The sequence below is a fragment of the Clavelina lepadiformis genome, chromosome 5 (assembly GCF_947623445.1).
Source record: "Clavelina lepadiformis chromosome 5, kaClaLepa1.1, whole genome shotgun sequence".
Classification (NCBI taxonomy): domain Eukaryota; kingdom Metazoa; phylum Chordata; class Ascidiacea; order Aplousobranchia; family Clavelinidae; genus Clavelina; species Clavelina lepadiformis.
The window spans coordinates 955682-974548 of NC_135244.1; the positions used below are offsets into that span (position 1 = coordinate 955682).

General features: G+C 35.6%; 1 protein-coding gene across 1 annotated transcript; it reads left to right on the top strand.

Moving 5' to 3' along the window:
• The first annotated feature begins 5144 nt into the window (after nt 1-5144).
• LOC143460254 (NFX1-type zinc finger-containing protein 1-like) lies at nt 5145-18573 on the top strand. The gene is made up of 44 exons (XM_076957696.1): nt 5145-5316; nt 5443-5688; nt 5771-5968; nt 6161-6306; nt 6450-6597; nt 6693-6786; nt 6960-7105; nt 7221-7370; nt 7481-7572; nt 7677-7763; nt 7995-8107; nt 8317-8428; nt 8677-8787; nt 8863-8982; nt 9154-9388; nt 9501-9733; nt 9835-9966; nt 10037-10111; nt 10389-10487; nt 10699-10776; nt 10948-11055; nt 11274-11321; nt 11430-11528; nt 11680-11757; nt 11837-11996; nt 12100-12292; nt 12412-12591; nt 12675-12881; nt 13072-13171; nt 13254-13471; nt 13641-13794; nt 13896-14057; nt 14124-14311; nt 14525-14680; nt 14895-15050; nt 15261-15416; nt 15883-16038; nt 16203-16340; nt 16697-16866; nt 16970-17063; nt 17208-17332; nt 17562-17729; nt 17825-18018; nt 18200-18573. Exons 1-44 carry the CDS (start codon nt 5252-5254, stop codon nt 18412-18414), a joined length of 6303 nt encoding a protein of 2100 aa, XP_076813811.1. The 5' UTR covers nt 5145-5251; the 3' UTR covers nt 18415-18573.
• Nucleotides 18574-18867: the final 294 nt, after the last annotated feature.

Here is an 18867-nt window from a genome sequence, read left to right on the forward strand (position 1 = left end):
CTGTTTCGGGAGTAACTAAAAAGCGGAATCTCACTATTGTAATCCGCGGTGGGTTATCGCAAGGAAAAAATCAGAATGAAAAAACGAGACAACTTAACCTAAATATTTAGTAGCAGAATGAAGTTTTTGTACAAAAAGGTATGATTCCAAATAAAAGAATGAGGGATTAGAAAATGGCGATTCTGCGGTTATAACCATTACGCAACGATCAATCTGCTAATTATAGTGACACCACACGCTAGTTAGCACATTTTTGTGTTTAGTCTGTCTGAATAATTGTTGTAACTGAGTTTGACTTTGCTGAAAATTTTTCTCTGCAAAATACAATGGCCGAGAAAGGTACACAGTCATATTGGAATGCAGACCAAACGGAGTCGACCGACGCAAACTAACACATTTTATCAGAAACGCGGAAAATGCACTTGGTGCAATTCGCCCAAATTATAAACTGATTCTTTTTAACCTGAATATAAAATACGTTGCTAACCTATACTTTTGAAATTTAAAGACATGTAAAATTTAGCTGTTCAATCATTAATCTAATTAAAATAACTTCTCAAATCAAACAAAAACGAGTAATAACTTGTGATAAATATATCAATTAATGTAATATAAAATTGTGTACGACATAGAATTCTCGTCTATCGAATCAGCGAAGCATAACACTTTGTGACGTAATCGATTGCTTCTCTGTTACTGTGCGTGCATTACGAGTCATCCCTTTTCAGTCGTATGTTGAACGCTGCAACATGTCTTTGTGCTGTTGCTGTAACAATGTTCTATTTTGATTTGTTCGTTCAATGAAGCTTCAATATAATCAGATTATACAGTTGTCATTCCTGTGTCATTATTGCTGAAGTCTATCAAAGTTCACTTTGAGATATACACAAGTAAACAGACTTTGTAAGGAAGTGGGCAAACCTTACAGGTTAAGGTACCATAAACCACTTTTCATTACAAACTAATAACCAAACAATTAAATCTAATCAAACAGTCAGTCTCGGAAGAGATAATTGCAATGCATTGAATTTTTCGTTTTTTGCCATTGACTGTGCGGAACGTAACTTATTATGCTAACCTTGTTGTATAATGATCAAACAAAAAGTATGCTCACAGACAATTATTAATTATCCAACGGAAAAAAGGAACATAAAAGGAAAAGAGATAATCATAATCATAGAAACGAACACCAAAGAAATAGCTTGACGGCATGATATAGAACAAAGAGGTCCAGCAAACCAAAGAATATATAAACCTTTTAAACTCTTTGAGCAAACTAACTGTAAAGCCTACATATCCAAGTGTCGTCATTTTCTGTGGTCCTATCGTAGCATAGGCCTATAGCTGGTATGCTCCATTTGATTTGTTTTAGCACACCCTCAAGAGCTAAGGTGTTATATATCTAATTGCTTTGTAGTCAGCTTGTAGTTGGCTATACACAACTCACAGTAACAGATTGACAAACCATTATATGCTCTAAGTTTGAGAACATGAAAGAATATGTAATGAAAAGTGGTATATGGTACCTTAACCTGTAAGGTTTGCCCACTTCCTTACAAAGTCTGTTTACTTGTGTATATCTCAAAGTGAACTTTGATAGACTTCAGCAATAATGACACAGGAATGACTATTGTGTAATCTGATTATATTTGAAGCTTCTATGAACGAATACATCAAGATAGAACATTGTGACAGCTACATAATAAAGTCGACCACTTTCTAGGGTTAACTTAGTAGACTGTTAAGTGACGACTGATAATTCGTAATGCACGCACAGTAACAGAGAAGCAATCGATTACGTCACAAAGTGTTATGCTTCGCTGATTCGATAGACGAGAATTCTATGTCGTACACAATTTTATATTTCATTAATTGATATATTTATCACAAATACAATGTTGTTATGAAATTCACTCTCTCAAAATGGAGCCAAACTAAGCAATATTTCGCCAATTAGTGGCGATCTAGTGTTTTGCGTCATCATTATACCAACTTGACAAATATTTCACTTCAAGTACCAAACTAGGTAATTGATAATAATTAATTAATTGGCAACGTTATTATTGAGGATGTTGAACTATGTTAAACGATTTCTGACTTTGTTTTTACTGTAGTAATGTTTACGTTTAGTTATGCACTCATGCGTATAAACATATTAGCTCAGTTACACTTGTATCAGGCTTTTTGTAACCACCACAATTATATAAAACAAACTAAGAGTCAAGTGAAAAATGCAAGACATCTTTTTTGCAACAATTCTTCTTTATTTACGCCAGAACAATAATAATGAAGCTTATGAAGGGTTAATGATGCGTATTTGCATATAAGAATTGGCGACAAGATTCCTAGCTTGCAGAAAATTCAAAGCAATCCGAATTGTGTAAAACGGTTTCAAATTTACGCGCAAGACTTTTCTCATACGTTATCATTGCTGAACATCGCTTTATTAATAGTTCACCATCATTACGGTACGCTGTTGCTTGAGCTGGGCCTAGCCTATTAGTGTATGACAAATAATTTATTTTCCTTGTTGTATTACTTGTGTGAAGTATTACACAACAAATATATTCGCCATAAAGACCACGTACACTGGCGGCTATTGTTACAATATGAGCGAGGACGATTGATGGTTGATGATTCGTTTTACTTCTGCTTCGATGGTGTGAGTTCTCGTTCCTCAAACGGCGTGACTAATGCTGTTAGTTGCTTGAATTCTGCCTAAACATATTACTAAATGATAAAGTTCCCATTTTATTTAATATCAGACACAAAGGCTTTCACTTTCGGGCAAAGCTTACTGAATGTTACATTGCGCTTGGTAACAACTGAAAGGGAAAGTAAAAGGAAAGATTGTAAACATTACAGCAGTATATATATGGCACACCAGTTCAAGCGAGGTAATTTATCTGAACATCATTAAGGAGAATTTAAGTTTGGTCAACAACTAGGCTAAATTGCAAAATCCCAAAATAAAATTTTAGCATTTCCAAAACAACTCGTGACTCGTGACGTAACCGTCACAGGTGTACCGATAAATCAGTAACTGCCAATTTGTTAGAAAAAATTTTAGGTTAAAATTTGTCAAAATTTTTACATTTTAGGTCAAAATGTTTCGTTTTTAGGTCAAAAAATAATTGCCCTAGATATGAAGTTAGTCGCAGTCGTGGATCAGGAACAGCTGAAAAGCACGTGCACAGCGTAATATCCTTTGTTGCGCCATATGTGACGTGATACCTCAGTTTCCTTTTACGTAAAAGCAAACTTCCTACGACGGCGCAATTACACTTCTGGATATATTATGTCTATATGTGACGTCTATATGTATACATATTTGTGTGTGTGCATATGAGTATATATAGGTACATACAGTATATGTACTCTCTATGTACCTCTGGATGCACCTCTCTATGCGGCCTTCAAGTCACCTCAGGTAGCGAGGTGGAAGCAATCAGGAAAAACAGTTTCAGATCTACAAGCAAAATTTTCCCCGTTCAACAATAAAACTTGGGTCGTATTGTGACATCACATCTGTCTTTGAAAAGTTCACGATCATTTCAAAGAATAGTCTAAGAATGAACCAGGCTTGAGAAAACCATTAGATGCAAGACATTGTTACTCACACGGTGACAGGGTCAACTTTACTAACGACCACTTTTTCTACAAACGTCAAGTAGCTGTAGGAACGCCATGTTGTCTTCAGATCAGCACAACGAGAATTAGGTTAGTGGTAGGGTTGTTACGAATCCGTGATCGTGAGAGTTGATGCGTGAAAAGACGCCGTCGATACGACTCGGTTGAGCTGTGGAACTCTGTAGTTATCTGGCGGATAAACACAGACGGTTAAACTAAAATCCAACCGTCGATTATTCAGCGATGCAAAACTGTCTCTGGAAATTCTGGTTCTTCTGGAATCTCGAGTATACGAGCACAACAAAACGCGCATATCACAAACACAACACTTATTACAGCTGTTACGTAATGGGTTACATCTAAAGAGTGGCACTGTACGCCACAATATAAACCGGCCTTGTATAATGACGACAGCGTTGTATAGTTTTGTGTAGGAACCAGTTAAAGCCGTATCGTTGTATAAATTCTGGTCGCAGCAGAATAGATGAATACAGTGTATTGATGGCTTTAAAAAAGAGTGAAAACTTTTCAAAGTTTTTCTGGTAACCAGCAGTTACCTCATAAGCACGCATGAGTTCTGTTCATCAGGTGTCGTTGTTGTTCAAAGGTCAACATAGACACGAAAACAAAAGACCTTTGAACTGCCATCAAATTCGTTTGAAAGAGTTTGCAAACATTTATCTTAGGAAATGACAAATCTGTTTTCATTTTATGACAATGACTAGCTATTTTGCTTGTTACGTGACAAACCGCTTTGTTAGGTCATCGAAACTTAAATCAGCATCACATGACTGGGCTGATGAGTTGTCCTCGAAACTCTGGATTCGCTTTTTACCTTTGAAGTCGATCTTAACTTATCTGTGCAAAGATTTGAGCATTTATTTTGAATATCCTGGCGTTACCTGGGCAACATTCAATTAAATTCTTAAGTTTTATTGCACGCAGTTGACCCGCTGTGAACAATTAAAAGCAGATTGTATGCACATGCAGCATGTCATGAATTTGCAGCGTTAAACCAAATTTTATTGGCGTTGCGTTGCAGTTTAAGGAACTGCCACTGTCAACCACGCTTAAACTAGCTTAGCGATTTCCGCTCGCCAAGAATTTATGGAATGTTGAGTGTTTTCAAGAGCGTTAATGAGGGACATCCCCGTCATCGAAACTGAAGCTACTTTGGTGGGGATGTCCCATGTGAGAAAGTAAGCTCTTTAAAGCTGTAAAGTGTATAAAATTGACTGTCTGGCACAGTATTGGGTGGATAGCTTTTTGTTTATCATCGCTACAAGCCTTAAAGTGCAGCAATAATTTTATAATTCTGGCAAAACGGTTACAAAATGCAAAGATCTAAAAGATTGCAGCTGGAGACTGGACATCGATAGCTGTTATACAGTTCATTAATAAAAAGTTTAGACAGGTTCAGCTAATTGTTTTATAAGATTTCCAGTTTTAGTCAACTTTATCATATTTTTATTATTTTAGTCATTTTATCACTTTATATTTTTAGTTAACTAGCTTATATTATTGAGTTTTATTTCAAAAAATGCTTTAGACCTAGAAATAGGCCTACTATGAGAAAACGCTTATAGGAAAATATTTGTATCAAGCAAAAGTCACCACTCATATGATGCATAATTCAAGAAGGAGTCCCAGACCACAGGGGCTTCAAGGACCTTCACCAACAACGAGGTGTTTTTCACCGATATTTGTAAAGATTTTTGTTTTAGTTCCAACAATAAAAACCAAACTTTAGGTTTTTAATGTGATAAAACACTAGAAACATCACCAAAATAAATATCGTTTTGTGTTATTTAGCATTGCAATGCCCTTGACTCCTCAGTTTGAACCTGTTCGCAAAAAAAGGCCTCCAAGATCGATTCCCCCCGTTGATGTTGTTCACCCTTCAAGAAGAAGTCATTCTGGTATTTTACCCCAAACAAGTCATCGACCTAGATATGTCCAGGCTGGTGTTGGGATAAGATCGACTCCAGCCAATCAAGCTTCGATTAGATCGCAGCACACATTAAGTGCCCAGCAAGCAACTTCAGCTTCGAGGAAAAGGTTTGATTTCTTCAAACTTAACAATAAAGCATCTTTCTTACAAATTTTCCTGGAAAACCAATGTTTGTTTTTGATTTTACAGTAAAAGTTTAAGTCAACTTCCCAGCAAACAGTGTACAAAAAGTGGAAAGAGTAGCGCTAATGGTTTTCGAAACAGAATTGCTTTCAATTCTACTTCAAGTCAGAGTCAAAGCTACCGACCAAAAGTGTTCACGGGTGACACAAAACAACCCATTCGTATACGAAATGGAAATGTACAGCAACAATGGAGAAGACCCAAGTAAAAATTAATTTAAAAAACAAACTTATATCTTTTGTCATTTCTTAACTTATAAATTGATAAATTTTTCATTGATTTGGCTTAGGCTTCACTCTTGTGCTGCATATTTTCAATGACAACCTATAGGACCATCTTGAAAAGTCTCAAGTAATATTTTTGGGATAAAATATGGCATGTTTAACTTGTGTTTAGCATACACACCCCGAACAACATTGAGGCAATAAGTCTGGCAACACTGAACTCGTTGTTGGATGATTCAGTCTCGCCACTTCAAGTCGCAACAGAGCTTTCACGTCATCATGGATTTGTTGCACGGCTGCAGCGAAACCTCAGCACTGGTATTTACAAAGATATTGAATTTTACCGTGTGGGTGCAGATATTGAATTTTACATGCGCTTGGGTGAAACTTTGGGTGGTGTCATCTTCACCAATTACTCATAATTCTATGTTTTGGGTAAAGTCAAAATTTCTATTTATCAGAATTGATTGAGGTGCTGTTAAAGGTGATTGGAAAGATGTGTCGTTGTGAAGATTTGAATCCTTCGTTGAACAAAGTTCTTCAGATTCTTTTAAATGAAAGTTTTGAGACAACAGCCCTGAAGTTTGTCACAGAGTTAGCCTTGAAAAAGTAAGAAAATCACTCCCCTGATGAGCATATAAAAATGCTTATATCTATTTGTTTGATGTTAAACTTGTAGTTTTTATCATTTTTTTTAAACACAGAAATGGGTGCGAACAAATGGGAGCTTATTTAATACATTGCCTGTATCTGATGAAAGCATGGCTTATTGGAGCTCCAAACTCGTCAGACAAAGCGGTATTGCTTGTAAAGCTGTTGAAGTACAAATTAATATTATCAGTTTGTACAACAAAAACTACAACTATAAAATGTGTTTCGGGATTGTTTAAGAACTGTTGTTTTATGGACTGTATGTATGGTACATGTACATGCGGTGTACAATTATCACAATCTCAAGCTGTACTTGTCAGGTTTCTCTATTACTGCCTGTGGTGAAAGATCTGTCTAAAAAACTGGATTTGGATGATGTTGATAACATTGAAAATCGCATCGAAGATATTGAAGCACTAACGGATGAGATTTACACTTCAAAATATGGAAATAGAACTCAAGCAAGGTTGGAGTTTTCTGATAAACTTTAATTTATATATTCATTCTTTTCATGTAAACTCAAAATTCTTCATTGCATGTGTGATAAGAGTATTTGTGTCATTTGTTTGACTTAAATCTAGGCAATCGGTTGCAGTGAAATTTGCAGCGATGCACTCTGAGGCACCTCCGGACGACTATCGAACAATTTCAATTTTTCCAACTCAACTTGATATCAATCCAACCGAGAAACCTTTTGTGCGGACCAATCTCATAGATGCTGCTTATCAAAGGTTCATTTTTAAATCGTTTTCAGTTAACTTTGAACCATGGTATTACAGTTTATTTTAACATTTTCATTGTCATACATCAAAAACGTTTTTAATTAAATCTTATTTGTTAGCACGGAACATTACCTAGATGTTCAATTTCGTTTGTTGCGTGAAGACTTTGTCAGGCCACTGAGAGAAGGGATCAAGGAATATATATTTCTGGGTAAGTATTTCCAAACACTTAATGCTAAAAATATCTTCCACTTCTACTTTGTTTCACTGTGAAGTCTCTTGCTCAGAAGTGACATGAAATGTGTCTAATTGCAGGGACCAAAGGAAGGGGTTCGAGACCACAAGGCATAAAGGTTTACCATGACGTTAGAATTAAAAGTCTACCAAAGTATACTGACAAAGGTAAAAGACATGTAGTGTTTAGATCAACTTAACTCTGTGCGTTTTAAACAGTACATTTGCAAAAATCAATATTAAAGTCTTCAAACCACAAATTGGCCAAAGTAATCTGATAAATGTATAAGACATTTAATATTTGAATCAACTTGCCATTATTTGCTATAAGTGAGTTTAACTCATTAAGTTGGATCAATCAATCCCTTCATTTTTACTTTTTAAAAATATGTCACTTAGGTCTTCAACACACATTGAAATTTGATGTTCAACCTCTAAAATTTGTTGATTGGAGAAACTCGAAAAGATTGCAGTATGGAAATCTTGTCTGCTTGTCGTCAGACTTCTTCCACGTAATACTTTATTATTTTTGCAACAATTTTTTATTTTTTGTTAACATGATTCCTTTGAAATGGGTAAATTTACTATATGTTGTTATAAGTTTTCCAAATTAGCAACGCTGCGACATCCAAATAACACTTAATACAATTTGAAAAATATTATTACTGAAACCGTACTTTTACACATGCATATATTATACAATAGTTTCTAAATATTCCAGAACCACATCTTATTTGCCTCAGTAATTAACAAAGATAAAGTCAGTGATGGAGAACTCGCTGTCGAGTTTTTAAACATGACCACAATCATCGGAGAGGACCAAACGACAGAAGGTTGGTTTTCTATTTTTGTCTACAAACTAATAATTTGAGAGTTGAGAATAATTAAAAAGGTTGAATGTGAATTACCATTAGGCTTGAGATTTTTAATTACTGTAATGATAATGATTATATTGAATCACTGTTAAAATTTTGATAACTTTAACATTGGATATGTGAGAAAACTTAGTATGTGTAAAGATTTGAGTGTGGCCGTTACTTTATTAGAACTTCTTACAGTGAAAAAGTTTTTTTATTTACAGATCAGTTTGTCAGTTCCTTGATTCCTGCTGAAGACTTGCAAAAGAATTATGAAATGGTTGAAAGTGAGGCTTATTTTGAGGCATATCGCCATGTATTGGCAGGCTTGCAAGGTAAGTGGCTAATTCAATGATGTCCTTATATCCACAGTAATGTTCATTTGTGTAAAATGGGTGCTTTCTGAACAGAAACCACCATTGTTCCACTGGAACGCTACCTAGTTTACTGTGACAAAAACATGCGGCCACCTCGTTATGTTCGTTTGCAACCTGCAGATGTGAAATATGATTTCTCTTCTATTCTTCCAGGTAGATAACAACATAAATTATTTTTAATTTCTAGCGAAATTATTAATGTGTCAATAATGATTGAAAATCTCAATTTTTAACTATAAGTTTGAAAAAATCAAGTATTCTTAATTCACTACATCTTTTATGGTTAAAACAATTTGTTAATTGGACGTTGATCAACGTTTGCAGCCTCACATGAAAAGCCATATAAGATTCTGGATATGGCATCGTGGCCATCTTCGAAAGAGCTGGGATTAGATCCTTCACAAACATATGCGTTGAAGACGGCTCTCACCAATGAGTTGGCGATCATCCAAGGTCCTCCTGGAACTGGGAAGACTCACGTTGGTTTAATCATCATGAAGATGTTGCTGAAAAATCAAGTCAAAAAAACTACTGCTTCAATCGGAAATTATAATAGGCGGTTAGGGTCTGGAAATAATAATGTATTTAACCACTTAACCAAGTTTTTAACTTTTAATTTACAAGAATGTTTTAAACATCAAGTTTACTTCATAAATAGCTGTTGTTTGCAGAGTACAACTTAATCCAGGAAAAATCCCATCCGGTCCTATCCTTGTAGTTTGTTACACAAACCACGCGTTGGATCAATTCTTGGAGGGAATTGCTAAGTTCCATTCGACTGGTCTTGTCAGAGTTGGAGGTCGCTGCAAAACTGAAAGCCTCATGAAGTATTCACTTCGCGAAATTCGCAAGAAACGAAGTATAAGGATCAAAGTTAATGACAGATCATTTTATGAAGTTAAACGTAAGAGTTTTCTGAATAAAACTGTCAATAATTTGTATCAAAAGCATTTATTTTAATTGCTTTGTAAATAATGATTTTTTTCTGATAAAATTCTATCACAGATGACATAGAAACTTCCATTACAAAACTTAAAAAAAGTGATGGAATAATTCATGCTTCGTCTCAAGGCATCATTACTATGCAGTTGCTTGCCCAGCTACTTCCAAACCATATGCAAGCCCAACTGTCAGGAGGCAAGATAGACACTTTTTTTCACCATACCAGCTAAACATTTTAAACTAATTAGCTTTACATTTTTCATAGACAAAGATCTTCTGAACTGGCTCGCCCTAAAAAAGATAGAACTCCAACTTCCCGTTGACTCATTTGTGGTTGAAGGTAATTACGCTTGCAACAAAAATATCAGATTGATTCATTTAAATTGATATTTTTAACAAGATTGCTTATAAATATGAAGGTTATGAATTTAGACTAGGTAATATGATCGCATAAACACAAAGGACTATTCCGAAAATCAAACGCAATATTACCTGCAAATCTTTTTGCATAATAGCTATTTTTACTCTTATTAGATTACTTTTATCAAACTTTGGAAAAATTGGTTTGTTTGATTTTCTGTTATGTTTTTAAAATATGAGCTTGTTTTTTTATTTAGAGACAATACAGACGTGTGCAAATATAGTGGCCCCAGTTCTTCTTTCTATGGAAGAAGGATTTACAGAAGATTTTATTGTGCAGACCATGAAGCAAACAGGTAATTTTATATAGAAGTTGAATAGCTTCTGTGTGGCAAGAAAACATTCCTGTTTCCAATGAAGCATATAATTAAGCATAAAGTGTATTTGAGCTCGTTTTTGCCATTTTTTGTAGAATTGGCTGCGAATTCATCAATCATCTGCTGCATTTTATCTGAAAATTAAATTTTTAATTTTAAAATTAAAAATTAAATTTCACTGTCTCTACAGGTCATTTGCTTGGTGCTCAATTTCTGAATGCATTAAACTTTCCACAACAAGCTTCCATTTCACCAGAAAATCTTGCAAGTGAGGCTGACTATGTTTTTTGTTAAAAACGTTTCAAAAGATTGTATTTAATTTATGAAATTGTTGAATTTATCCAATTGCTATATTTTGCTTCGACCAGGGTCGCAGACGAACTTTATTTAACTGTCTTTGTTTTATGCGACAAAATCACACGTTTAATTATTCCTCTAGTAAAGGTGTTTTCTTTCCTGGATTTATGGCCTCTCCCAAATGGCAGTGAAGTTTTATTTCAACGAGGATTTCATCCACTTGAGATCAAATGTGCTTTCATGGTCACAGGTACTTTAGAACCTGGAATAATGTTTCTCAAAATTTTAGAATAACATCCTTTATTTTTATCACCCTTTGATATATTTATTGTAGTTTATCACCTATTTCTGTCAGGTAACTTTGTTGATGGTGAGTATTTTTGCCCAGTAGTTGCTTCTAACAGCTCACTATTATATATAAACATGTACGGTTTGTTAGCATAAGTAACATAGATTACGTATTTTTAGGATTTCAACGTCCGCAATTAATCCTGGCATGGCTTCGTAAAAAGCAAGGTGAGCATTTGAATGCTAGATCTGATACGTACCAATAACAGTGGTTTGATGATAATGTTTAAAAAAGCCACAATCAGTATTGTGCTTTGATTTTCCAACTTCCATTAGGCTTAGCAGTTGATGAAAATCTTGAACCAACACAGGATAACAATTTTGTTCAAGATGAAGCTGACTTCATCCAGGAACAAAGAATGGTTGATGATGACGGTATGGTGTTAAAACATTAACTTCGTTCACTTTCAATATTATTTTTGTGTTAATGTCCATAGCGTACATGTAAGCTAATTATTTCTAACGGGGTAATGATAGAAAAGCCATAGATAGCATTTGCAGCTGCTAAAAGATTTTGTTTGTAAAGATCATGATGACGTCATCGACATAAACCTTGGCTTGTGGAGCAAGATATCTGCAGCTTATGCTGAAGAAGTTCCCCAAGGTATATTATGTTGCTATTATTTTGTGGACATCTTTGTATTTCTTTGGCCATAAACTTCCTTGTGGTGATTCCTTTGCAGATTTTGGTGACGATGGATTTACCATGGTTGAGGATAAAGACAAGTGGAAAAAAAAGTTTCTTCAAAAAGTCAACAAAGATGAATTAATGAGCAAAGAAGAAGCCGATAAAGTCCGAAACATTTTTGTCCTCACAGCTAATGACAGATGGAGATTGTATCGGTACGTTTTTTGCAGGTTTATTTGTAATATTTGTGTAAAGCTTTGACCAGCCTCGGCTTAAAGCAATATGTCTCACTGCTGCCTCTCTCTCAACTTTCCTTAGCTTCTGGGTGAGTCAGTTGAAGCAAAAGCTAAACAATAATGTGAAGAAGCATTTGCAAGAATACAATGTTTTCGTGAAAGAGCTTGCCAACATCAGGAACGAGGAGGACTTTTTCTTGTTACAAGATGCTGATGTTGTTGCCATGACGACTTCAGGCGCCGCAAAATACCGGGATATGATCTACAAATTGCCGGTAGGTTGTATCACTAGCACTTGTATCTTTATGTTTAAACAGACATGCAGTATAACAAACACGAAAGATCTTAATGCTTCATATTAAAAAAATGATGTTAAAAACATTCATTTTTGCAGGTCAAGATCGTGATCGTGGAAGAAGCGGCCGAAGTGCTGGAAGCTCACATTGTGACGTCAATGCCGAAAACCACTCAACACCTCATTCTGATTGGCGACCATCAACAACTGCGACCATCACCAACAGACTATGACCTCGCAGAAAACTACGATCTGAAAGTTTCCTTGTTTGAAAGAATGGTGAGTGCCAGATGTTTGATTTATTCTACTTTTTTAAGCAAGATGTATTGCTTGTAACTAACTTACAAATTTGTATCTTTAAGGTAAAGAACGGCATCCCATGCAGCAGACTACAGCTGCAGCATCGAATGCGACCTCGAATCGCGGATCTGCTCAGGCCTCACATTTATGACGACCTTCGTGATCACGTGAGCGTGGAGAAGTATGATCACGTGGTGGGCCTCCAGAAGAATATATTCTTCCTCTCTCATAGAAATCAAGAAAAGGCGGTCCGGGATGGGATGTCGAAGGTATAAGCTCCATGGTTTACACTTCAACCCTCAGTTGATATTTTTGAGCAATGAGATTTGTACAGGCTTATGAATATCATGGATTAGTATATTTTAAAGAATGACGAATACAAAATGAGGTTTTCTGGACATAACAAGAATAGCGAAAAAGTTTTTAGAAAATTAATACAAGGTTAAACAATAATCGCAGGTCAATCAACATGAAGCAGACTTTACTGTCACTTTATGTAACTATCTGTTGCTGCAAGGCTACAGGCCGGATCAGATCACAATACTAACAGCCTATGTTGGTAAGTGTAACAATCTAATGTCAAAGTTATGGCTTTAAACATTACATTAGATTCTGTGGTCCAACAGTTGTTGTGTTGGCAGGTCAATTGCTTGCTTTCAAGAAGATCTCATCGCCTTCTCTAAGGGGAGTTCGAGTCACAGCTGTTGATAACTTCCAAGGAGAAGAAAACGACATCATATTACTCTCACTAGTACGAAGCAACGAGGAGGGACGAATCGGTTTCCTTAAAGTTGAAAATCGAGTTTGTGTCGCCTTGTCTCGTGCTAAGAAGGGACTTTACTGCATTGGAAACTTTCAGGTAATATTTTTGGTGCTTTTTAGATTTTGCTAATTTTACGATTTATTTATTTGTAAGTGAAGATTTTTGTACAACAATTCATGATAGGCTGTTCTGAAAAGGTAATGAGCATAAGCTTACTGGCATGTAATGTAAATTGAATTTCCGACATGGGTTTGCGTGTATTAAGATGCTGTCTAAGAAAAGCAAACTGTGGGAGAATATCACAAAAGAACTGAAGAGGGATGAACTGATAGGAGATAAATTAACTCTTCAATGCAAATATCACCCGGACAGAACTACTCAAGTTAAAACAGTGGAAGATTTCAAAAACTTTCCTGGAGGTTAAAATATTTTCCAATCTCCAAGTTACTTCCATTCAACCTAAAAACACCTCACATATCACCGCTTATTCCTTTCTGTTGGGTTCATCAATCCTATATAGGTGGCTGTGGACAAGTGTGTGGGCTTGAACTTCCTTGTAGACATCTTTGTCCAAGAAAATGCCATCGTGATGATGAGGAACACACCAAGTATTTATGCAAGATGCCCTGTGAAAGATTGTGCCACGCTGGGCACGACTGCAAAAGAAAATGCCATCAAAAATGTAAGTTTTCAGCTATTTTTGACAGTGGTAACTAGAGGTGAGTTGATTGGCTCAATGTATTTTTAGGCTGCTGTGATATACCTTGCAAGTTCCGGCTGCCGTGTGGACACGTATGTGATAGAATTTGCCACCAAGACGATGCAGAACACGTCAAGTTCCAGTGCAAGAAGCCGTGTGAAGAGTCATGTGAATTTGGTCACAAATGCTCCCTTAAGTGTTTTGAAAAATGCAAATGCCAAACAAAAGTTCTTAAGGTTTCATTTGTTCATTGTAGCTTATTATTAAAAAAGTGTTAACTAATTAGTTATTGTCAAACCATTAACTAACTTATTAACTATTTAACTTATTTAGATATCCTTAAGTAAACTGTTTATTATTATGTTTGTATCGACGCATTGCTTCGCTCAATTTTAGAAACTTGTGAACTTTTGTTGTTCGTGTTTTTAATTTAATAATTTTGTTCTCAGGTTGTTCCCAACTGCGGTCACGAGCAAGAGATGCCTTGTCACATGGATCCAGATAAATTTCAATGCAAACATTCTTGTGATAAACTTTGCGACTTTGGCCACAAATGTCAACTCAAGTGTTCAGCTACTTGCAAATGCACTGCGTTAATCCGCAAGGTTTACTTAATTTTATGCAAATTTGAAATTATAAGTTGCTGTGTGTTAGACGACACCATAATGTTTGTTTTGTTAAGCTGCATGAAGCTTCAGCAGTGGTTTAATTAACTAGAAGAAATATTTTGATTTCAAGTTGTATTTGACCAATTTTTGAACCAATATTTTCTGTTAATTGTAACACAACTAAGAAATACACAAAGTGCGTTTTTCCCAGGTTATGCCAAAATGCGGTCACAAACAAGAGATGCAATGCCACATGGATCCGAGTAAATTTAAATGCAACCATCCCTGTGAAAAGTTATGCCAGTCTGGTCACAAATGTCAGCTTAAATGTTTTAAAGTTTGCAAATGTACCGTAGTGATGTCCAAGGTTAGATGAAAAATCTTAGATCTAAAAATCTTAGAATTTAAAGTTACACTAAACTAAAATGCAATAGATTTAAAAATTATAACAAGTTTGTTATTGTGTGCTACTTTACAAAGGCATTAAATAACCACGATTCTACGATGTAATATGGTGCAAGTTTCCATTATCTGGTCTTAATCAATTATCTAAATATATTTATTCCTTTTTGACAAGGTCATGCCAAAATGCGGTCACAAACAAGAGATGCAATGCCGCATGGATCCGAGTAAATTTAACTGCAACCATCCCTGTGACAAGTTATGCCAGTCTGGCCACAAATGTCAGCTTAAATGTTCTGAAGTTTGCAAATGTACCGTACTGATGTCCAAGGTTAGATGAAAGATCTGAGATTTGAGTTGAAGTCGTGCTTTAAAGCACTATATTTCAAAATTATAAGTAGTTGGTTATTATGTGTTACTTTACAAAGGCATTAAGCAATGTTGTAATGACTCGAGTAACGTTGTTCAATGACTTGGCTTGACTCGAGTCTTGGAAAGTAACTTGACGCAAGTCATTAAATCTTAGTTGTTAATTTGTTGACGAACTGAATTGCAGACATTTGAACGATCGGTTAAAGGTAGAGCCAATGGCATGACTTCATTTGACTTGTAACATATTTTAACTTGACTTGACTTAAGTCAACTTTGAAAATGACTTGACTTGAATTGAGTTTTAAAAAATGACTTGGTTGTAGTACTGACATTGTGAAACCACTATGCTACGATGTAATATGGTGCAAGTTTTCATTATTTGGTCTTAATCAATAATCTATGAATATTTATTCTTTTATGACAAGGTCATGCCAAAATGTGGTCACAAACAAGAGTTGCAATGCCACGTGGATCCGAGTGAATACAAATGCAACCATCCCTGTGACAAGTTATGCCAGTCTGGTCACAAATGTCAGCTTAAATGTTCTGAAGTTTGCAAATGTACTATTGAAATTCTCAAGGTAAAAAAATATCACTCTATCTATTGTTATCATTTAAATGTATTTGATCGTTCCCCAAGTACGGAAACAATAAGGTTCAGAATAAATGAGCTGTTTGCATTAATATTTCTAAAGTAATTCCTTTGCAACATTTCAAAGAAGTTGTACAAACTGTTTGTTTCTAGGTCATGCCACGATGTCAACATCACCAAACGCTTCCATGCCACTTGGACCCATCTGACTCAAGACTCTGCAACGTACACTGCGGTACGATTCTGCGTTGTGGACACATGTGCAGGGGAACATGTGGTGGTTGCTTGCAGGTAAAACATCAAATAGGATCGCTTTGGAGGACACAAATTTAAATTTATAAACAATTTATTGTCTATCTTGATTAGTTTTTGCGATCATGAGATTGAACATATCACGTTTTGCTTGTACGTTTTAACAATTTTATAAATGCTGCCTTACACAGACATTTAATGTTATTGCTCATCTGACTTAATAATGCTAAGCAGTTATAAGTAGTAAACAAAATATTGATTTTTATTTGCTGGCTAAAATTTGTAGCCTACTAGTAGCCGAGACGTTTTAAAGTATTGATGCTTTATTGCTGAATAATTGCAGTTGTTTATGATTTACTTGGTGCGCATCAGCAGCTAAGCTTATTATTTGACAGGGTCGTCTGCACGTCAAGTGTAACCAAAAATGCAGAAGAATGTTATTCTGTGGCCACCAGTGCCAAGCAGCTTGTGGAAGTGAATGCCAGCCATGCAAGCAGAAATGCGTGTTAAGTTGTCGACACAGAAACTGCAAACATTCTTGCGGAGTCCAGTGTTCCATTTGCAGGTGCTTTGAACGTTATAACGATGACAGCGTTAACATGATAAATTACACACAATTTATGTCTTCTATGACACGTTTTCACCTTCTGTTTTTTACACTCAACTAGAAATCCGTGTCCGTGGAAATGCAAACACCAGCAGTGTACGAAGTTATGTGGGGAACCTTGCAACAGACCGCCATGTGATCATCCTTGTGAAAAGGCAAGTCTTTTTGGTTATTATGGTGAAAGTGATAATTGATAACAACATTACGGTATAACATCCGCTAAGTTGGTTAACAATTTACAAATGAAAGAAAGCAATGTTATGAAGCTCGGTGGATAACTGTAATTATGTTAACTGCAGGTTTTAAAATGCGGTCACCCTTGCATCGGTTTCTGTGGCGAGCCTTGCCCGAAGTTGTGCAGAACTTGCAATGAAGACGAAGTGGACAAAATTATAAAAGACTTGAATGCAAAGCAAGAGGAAAGGTGAGAAAGTGTTGTCTTTCTTTTTGTTATTAACTCAAATAATTGCTGCAAGTTCTCTAAAAAAACAACTTACCGTAACAAGCATTTCTTTTTCTTCCGAATGTACTTTGAGCAGTAACGAGTAACAATTTTTTAAAGTCTGTTGCAGAGCTTTTGCTTAAAGCGCATATTGCTTTTACTTTTTGGTGGCAATTATTATCAAAATTATTTACAAATCAACTTGTTTCAGGTTCATTCAACTTGAGAATTGCAATCATGCATTTCCTTTGACAACTATGGACAAATTAATGCTTAAAACTGAAGACATGTCTGACCTACAATTCAAGAAATGCCCAACTTGTAAAACTCCAATCAATCGTTCCACAAGATACGGAAGGGTCGTTAACCAGAATCGCAGGTATTAATATTTCGTACCACTTTAATTTTAAAGTCTGAAATACAACTTCATTGTTATTTGGGTGCGATATTCTTACATTAACTATACACTCCAAGCCTCATCAACATAATCAAAAAGAAGTTTGCTGCCAATCAATCAAAATTGACAAGTGTTATGAGGAGAAAGACAATTATCAGAGGTCCAGCATTTAGCCCCAGACTTGATGACTGGTACCGGTGCGAGAATGGACACGTTTGCTTTAAGACAAACTCCACTCACTCACAAACTTGCCCGGATTGCAAGATACCAGGTTTGCTTTTGAAGCCGATACATTTTGAAAAAATAAATAAATTTTTATTTGTAATCTTTTAATATTGGGTAAGGGGGCTGTTAGGAAAGAATTGAAGTCATAAACCTGAATGTTTAGATTATGCAAAAATACCTTGTGACATAACATCTTTCGATCTTGAAGTTTTGTTGAAATTATGCAGACAAGAAAAAGCAATCGTTGCAATTGAACAGCCCAGGGATTTTACATTCAAGTATGACGCAACAATATCAAGCAACGACGTCATTCAATCTAAACCAACCATCGCAGTTTGGCCCTTCGATGTTGACCAATCAACATCCAAAATATCAAGCGGTTTTTGATGCGTGGTCGAAATGGATGCCACAGGGATTTTTCGGCTACTCAATGGAAAATTAAATACTCGAAATGTTTTTTCGTCTAAATTGTGTAAATTTTTCAATCTTGTGCTTTTTTTTGTAGTGTTCTTTGTTTTTTTATTAATTAAACATTCGAAGCATTTTCTTGTTTTTAAACTTCATTATTTTCAAACAATTCAATAAATATTTCTGTATTCATTGTAAATATTTTATCTCTAGTTTAGCCAATGAAACAAGTTCCTGTGAGTTGACAAGGAAAGACGTTTATACTTTGCCGTTTTAAATTTCACGGCACATTTTCAAGCAACGTTTGCTCATAGCACAATATAAGTCGGCTCGGTGGCAGAGCAGTTGGAGCGGTCGGTTTGTTATATTTTGGATTATACAATGTTCCATGCTTTCTGATGTGCGCATTAATGGCTAAAATAACACCCACTTGTACAAACATCATCTCAAAGATTGGAATCTAGCATCTGTGACCATGGTGAGGAGG